This window comes from Lampris incognitus, chromosome 2, assembly GCF_029633865.1.
Source record: "Lampris incognitus isolate fLamInc1 chromosome 2, fLamInc1.hap2, whole genome shotgun sequence".
NCBI lineage: Eukaryota > Metazoa > Chordata > Actinopteri > Lampriformes > Lampridae > Lampris > Lampris incognitus.
In genome coordinates, this window is record NC_079212.1 from 131,017,103 (window position 1) to 131,024,011 (window position 6,909).

At 40.6% G+C, this 6,909-nt stretch overlaps 1 protein-coding gene across 1 annotated transcript; it reads left to right on the top strand.

Moving 5' to 3' along the window:
* Positions 1 to 140: 140 nt before the first annotated feature.
* Positions 141 to 5,995, top strand: cd8b (cd8 beta). Its single transcript, XM_056275035.1, has 7 exons — positions 141 to 222; positions 2,836 to 3,180; positions 3,948 to 4,055; positions 4,374 to 4,457; positions 4,878 to 4,911; positions 5,513 to 5,567; positions 5,701 to 5,995. Exons 1-6 carry the CDS (start codon positions 168 to 170, stop codon positions 5,532 to 5,534), a joined length of 648 nt encoding a protein of 215 aa, XP_056131010.1. The 5' UTR covers positions 141 to 167; the 3' UTR covers positions 5,535 to 5,567; positions 5,701 to 5,995.
* The last annotated feature ends 914 nt before the right edge of the window (positions 5,996 to 6,909 follow it).

Below are 6,909 nucleotides of genomic sequence, written 5' to 3' on the forward strand. Positions count from 1 at the left end.
TGGCCCTCCCCGATAGGCCCTGCTTGTGTCACATTGAGGGTGGCACCTTGATGACCCCGTGAGCAGGGTTCCTCCCATCCGACTTTGACAGATATACAGCAGGAAAAGAAAGTGATCATCCTCAGCTAACACTCAATACCCAGGCGTGCCCCAGGCGAGGAGCTGAAATGACCCTACCAGCTCTGCTATGGACAGTGACGACGGCTTTTCTGTGGAGATCGGGTAAGGCCACCGAGTTTCTCGTATGATAATTAAATTAAGCCTCATGTTATGCAATCTCGCCGCCATGCACCTTTCAGGGGCCTTTACGGAATTGCGTGATGTGCTCAAAAGTCTACACAAACGGTGATGCTGTACTTAACTGACTTTCGGCTTACATTTATGTTGCTTACATTTATCAATAAATCCTTAATCAAACTTTTTTTTGATGAAATTTTCATTCTGAGTAGTCCATCGGTAGCAGCGGTTTTAACTGACAATTTCCACACTACGTCTTTTTGTTGTGTAAAACTGATAATGCTCAAACTACCCAGCATAGTTGTAAAATATACATATTTAGTTACATTAGCCGTTGTGTGAGATTTGAGTCCATATTATACTGATGATAAGTGCTGATGGGGACACCACTGGACGTGCGGGCTCAAGAGTAAGTCCATATTAATTACATTGTGTTTTCATGTGTAGTCATGGAATATGACCTGAACTGAATTGAATGTATTGGGAAACACATGTTCAGCTTTAAGTATTCAACCGATCAAACGCATCACAGATTTTGATATTGCCGTTATCAATTGGGATTAAGAGAAGTAGTCGAAATCAGCAAACATGCAGTATCTTAATAAAAAAAATCAGTTCAGGCCCAACAAGAAAGTTGTTCTGAACTTAGATCAAATCACAGCTTCATCTTTAGCATGGTAGATGTCTCTAAAGGATTACGTAAGTGCCCATGTACACTCTATACAGGTCGAGTCTCACAATGAACATGTTTCGAAATCACCTTCCATTCACCTTCATACCAGATGAATCTCTGTCACCTTTCCTTCATGTTTCTTCATGGCTCAGAGACGGCTTCATGGAATGGAAGATAGTGTATTTGTCCCTATGGCATATTTTCTATTCTCAGTTTTATTTTCCCTTCCCCTTACTGATGCATGAGTACTGGTATTTTCCTTGCCACTGCATTTCCTGTAGTAGTTACACTACCTAAATGGCAAATATAATGATTTATGATTTTTTTTTTGGACAAATAAACAATTAACGCTGACTAGACTCGAAGCCCCCAGTAGACCCAGCATTAATATGAGTCTTGTATCCAGATTGTATGTAGACAAGATTTAGCCGGATTACATTTATACCTGACATTGATATGCATGTGCAGTGTCCGCACTGAAACTCAATGGCACCGAATCCAGATAACTGTGCGTTATTTCTTGGCGCGAGGTTTGATGTTTTCAAATAAAAATTGTGTCCACTCGGAAAGCTGCGTGGCAAACATTCGTCAAGTTGTGCTGTTATTCACACTTTTTTTCCCCAAAATTTAGGCCACCGCAGAGAAGAGGGCAGTTTTATACACCTGTTCTCATATCTGTTCTCTTGCTACCACAGTTTTTCTGCGGCCTACCTGGTTAAAGGGGGAAAAAAGTCAAGACTAATGGGAAAGAATAGTACTTGGGATGTGAAAGACAAGGCCTGGCTATCCCATCTTTGCAGATGACATCTCAATGGCGATTTAATCTGTGCGACACTATGACCAGTCTTATCCAGATGATATACACGCTTGCCATACAGCCATACAGTCAGGAAGGCCACTGGGTACCTGGCAACATGTCATAATAATATAATTTCATACTATTTATCGTCATTGTTTTCAATGTACTACCGCTAATTGGATTTCTGCCACTCACACAAGAAAGTTGTTCTGAATTTAGATCAAATCACAGCTTCATCTTTAATGTGGTGAATTTCTCTAAAAGATTACGTAAGTGCCCATGTACACTCTATACAGGTCGAGTCTCACGATGAAGATGTTTCAAAATCACCTTCCAGTCACCTTCATACTAGATGAATTTTACCTTCTTTTTTTTCTTTTTTTTAATGCACCACAACGAATTGGATTTCTCCCACTCATACCCACTTATTTCAATATGCCAACAACAAATGCATATTTCTGTTTATGTGAATGCTGAATTTGGATAGGAAACACAATAGCCTCGCTACCCTATTAGCATGTACCCCTGAACACCTCAGGGGGTTGTTTGGTCTATGTGATCACAATGCGTCCTCCATGTGTCTTCGGTGTGTAAATGTTATGGTTAACCCATATCTGATTGTGATCTGATTCAATCACCTGATTGGACCTATGGGCATTTTGTGAGAGATAGTGATCCTTGTTTTATCAAATTTAATTTTCTACCATGAATTGAAAAAATAGATACCCTAGATTTAATATTAACCCAACAACAACACTGTGGGAAACCTGCGCCATACTAACCGAGGTTCTCCGGCATAGAGGCACAGACACAGATGGCAAATGAGGACCCAGCAGCCCATTTCGTTAAAACAAAGTTTAAAAAAAAAAGCAGAAGAAGACACAATTAAAAGACTAAAACAAGACAAAATTAAGACCAAATCAAAGTAATTTGTTTGAGAGTGAGCTATGCAGGTCCATATCCCCACAGGTTCAGCTCCTTCCCAGTACCTGGTGTGTCTCTGTTTGGTCACATATCCACAAACTATATAACAGTTATGCTAGGCAGTCCACTACACAGGAGCATCATAGAATTTCTGCATTCGTCCATGTCTCTGAGCATTGCCTCCTTTTATTTCCCCTCCCAGGTTCTGGCCAGATCCCATCTCAAGCAAGGATCCCTATTCGCTACCCTAAGATCTCGGGCTCAGAAACTATTCCTTGTGACTGCCGCAGTCCCCCCTGTGAGCGTGTCTACTGGTACCGTAGTCTTACCAGCAACAACAAACTTCAGTTTCTTGCTCATTACACCAATGTTGGCCGCCATAACTATGGAGAAGATGTGAAGCCTGACCAGTTTAAGCTCAGAAAGAGGGACAGTACTTTTGAGCTAATCATCAATAATGTGTCGGCGGATGATGCGGGGCTCTATTCCTGTGTTCTGAATAACAAAGAAGAGGGGTGGAAGCCTGGGGTTCTTCTCCAACCTGGAGGTTGGTATACTGTATTAGTATAAAGAAGGGAAAAAAAAGCTGGTGAAAGTTAGCTGGAGTAACTTGTCCACCTTGCCACTTTTCCGGTGGTGCATAAAGAGTAACGAATTAATGACAGATGATCATTTGCACAACCTTGCACCTTCTAAATCACAGAGTCAGAAAGCCTGTCACCTGTAGAGTATTGGATTCACTTCACCATCAAAAGGTAGAACGACATTCTGTAACTTGTCCAGTTTCATTTCAGCATGTGAGTGAGAGAAAAATTCTGAGTGGGAAAATGTTTTGTTCAGGCATTGATGGGAGATGGAAAAAAAATTGTGGCCTTTATTATCAGTCTCTGCATCTAATGTGTTTACCAGAAGAAAAAAAAATATAGTAGAATAAGTATAGGCTCAAAATACAGCTATCTGTTCTCTCATCCAAATTGAACAGCTACCAACTTTAGACAAGCCTCCTTTTTTCAAAGTATTGTTTCAATAAATAAAACAATTACATACGAAGGTCTAACTTTAATCTCTTTTATACCCCTTAAACAGTTTACGTGATACCTTAATTTGCTCTTGCATGTCTGTCATTAGTGGGCACAAGGCCTGAGTCGTCCACACAGGTTCACTATAGACTCACTTGCAGCGCAGAATAGATTTTATATTGTGAACTTTAAAATTCAACTCAGACTAGATCTCCAAGTTTCTTTGAGGGAATTTCTTACTATTCTTACTTTGCCATATAATTCCTTGTATTCATGGGCTTTTGGTATCCGGCAGCAACCCCCCCACCGTTATCCACGAAAAGGCCCAAGACAACGCCCAAGAAAAAGCCCCGGCTGCCTGTCGTTCCAGTCTGTCACATCAGGGGGGGAAATAACCCAGAGGGTAGGTTATCAAGGGTAATTTCAACGAACGACAAGACATGCTTGCAAATCTTGAAGTCTGTCAGCCTGTATTTGTGAAAGCGTTAATGTTTTTAATATCACAAACCAGGATTTTTTTTTGCATTAATATGTTTTGCATAGTGTTTCCTTAAAGACATTCAGTGAATGCTTATTTTGTTAATAATACCACTATTGAGTTTCACAGAAGATAGTTGGAGAGATTGAACCGTGGTGTAGAAACAAACTGACCATATGCATACTGTTTGTTGGCTGCAATGTGATACAACACAAATATCTGCATATTTTGTCTGTGTTGCAGGTGGCTGTATGGTTCTGTGGTTGTTGGTTGGAGCGTGTGCGTTTCTGACCGTAGCTCTTCTCTCCACACTGTACTACTTCAGCCGTGAGTAGGCCTCCGCTTTCATGCGATAAAACAGTAGGAACTCTGCAGGGAGCTAAGTCACCACGACATAATGATACCGTAAATACTGCTCTGTAAGCACATATTCCATGAACAACAACCAAGCAAACCAAAGAAATCATTTATCACCCAAAACTTTTTAAATTTTTGATGTCGAAAAGTAGATCATGAAATGTCTGTGAATGTTCTCATTCATCCAGGTCATGGTTATCCAAAGGAGTTGAATCAAGCGCAGTTGGACTTATACCAAGTCGTTATATACCAAGTCCAGTTGCACTTGATTCAACTCCTTTGGATAGATCATGAAATAATGAGACGTTTCGAGGCGTGAGGTAACGCCGAGTTGGACATGTTTTAGATAATCACTGTCGTTTGAACTCTTTTTCTTTTTTATTATTTCAGGGCTCCCCAAAAAGTGTCGACATCATTTTGTGAAGTAAGTATAGAATAGTATATAGATCATTAACATGGCTAGTTTTCAGGCGTGTCCGGGTAGCGTAGCAGTCTATTCTGTTGCCTACCAACACGGGGGTCACCAGTTCGAATCCCTGTGTTACCTCCGGCTTGGTCGGGCGTCCCTTCAGACACAACTGGCCGTGTCTGCGGGTGGGAAGACGGATGTGGGTATGTGTCCTGGTCTCTGCACTAGCGCCTCCTCTGGTTGGTCGGGGCACCTGTTCGGGGAGGGGGGGGGGTAGCGTGATCCTCTCACGCGCTAATTCCTCCTGGCAAAACTCCTCACTGTCGGGTGAAAGGAAGCAGCTGGCGACTCCACATGTATAGGAGGAAGCAGGTGGTATTCTGCAGCCCTCCCCGAATCAGAAGAGGGGGTGCAGCAGCGACCGAGACGGAAAATAGGGTAATTGGCGAAGTACAATTGAGGAGAAAAAGGGGGGGGGGGTTGGCTAGTTTTCTATTAACTTAAGCACTGAATACGTTTTGAAATGGACCTTGTTTATACCAGTCTCTCATTGGTTTACATCTGAATGTGCTACGGTCAATTCCTAATGTATTTTCTTTGGTTCTCTTCCTATAAGGAAAAGCCGGACGATGCAATGAAGCAATGCATCTACACCCTGCAACTGAACCAACGTATGTATCCAAGCTATAGGATTACTGTCACATTCAATGCACAGTCCAGGTTCAGCGGATGCTTCAGTTGAGTTATTATGACTTCTGAAGACACGTTTTTTCACATAAATGTTTGTTTTTGTGATTCTTTTAGTGCCTGGTCAAAATGCATGACAATAATGAAGCAGGCCCTAGGAAGGAATCTACTGAGTCAGCTCCCCTCGTAACATCATGCAACGGCTATCTACAGTATGAGCGATGATGTCATCACTCATACTGATGATCAGTACTCATACATCACTCATACACTTCACTCATGTGTGGCACATCATGGAGTTTTATGATTTTTACATTCATACAGCATCAGTGTGTGATATGCTCTAGCTGATTTTTGTTACTAGAATCATGCATAATTTTTGTTTCTCTATGATTTACATTTTATGTATATCTGTCCAACACTCATATGCAATTTCTTATACTCTATAGTCTATTGATGCATATGCCTTAATATTTCAAATTGTCTACAGTATTATAAAACATCCAAATCGCATGAATGATCTTTTTAATGTATGCCTATTCTCAATAAATTCACTTTATTAATAGGCCAGCTATACATATATGCACCAGTCTGAGCGGTAACAGATATTGTGACTTTATTTGAAAGAAAATAGTATTGTGAAATTATGCAAACTTTTTATTGAGCTTTCAAATGCATTAGAAAAGAGAATAATGCCATGTTGCGTTTAGGGTTTTAAGCACATTGGCCTAAACTGGGCAGAGTGGGGTTAAACTGGGCAGATGCCGAGAGGGGTCAAAGGTTTCCAGTAGAGTTCAGTTCATGGCCATTTTCTTTTTATATTAATAATCGAGATCGGTTCAAGGGAAACAGTCACAACTTTCAACATTATCTATCTATCTATCTATCTATCTATCTATCTATCTATCTATCTATCTATCTATCTATCTATCTATCTATCTATCTATCTATCTATCTATCTATCTATCTATCTATCTATCTATCTATCTATCTATCTATCTATCTATCTATCTATCTATCTATCTATCTATCTATCTATCTATCTATCTATCTATATGTGTGGTATGTGTGTGTGTGTGTGTGTGTGTGTGTGTGTGTGTGTGTGTGTGTGTGTGTGTGTGTGTGTGTGTGTGTGTGTGTGTGTGTGTGTGTGTGTTACAGGGATAATGCTCCATTAGCAGCTCCATAATACTAACACCACAGCCGGACAATCCGTGAATGTTAAAAACGTACTTCTTGGTTTGCTGTGCAACGTGACATTATACAGCTGTATGTAACGTTGTTATTCTCATTTTGTTATATGGCTGTAAGTAACGTTGTTATTCT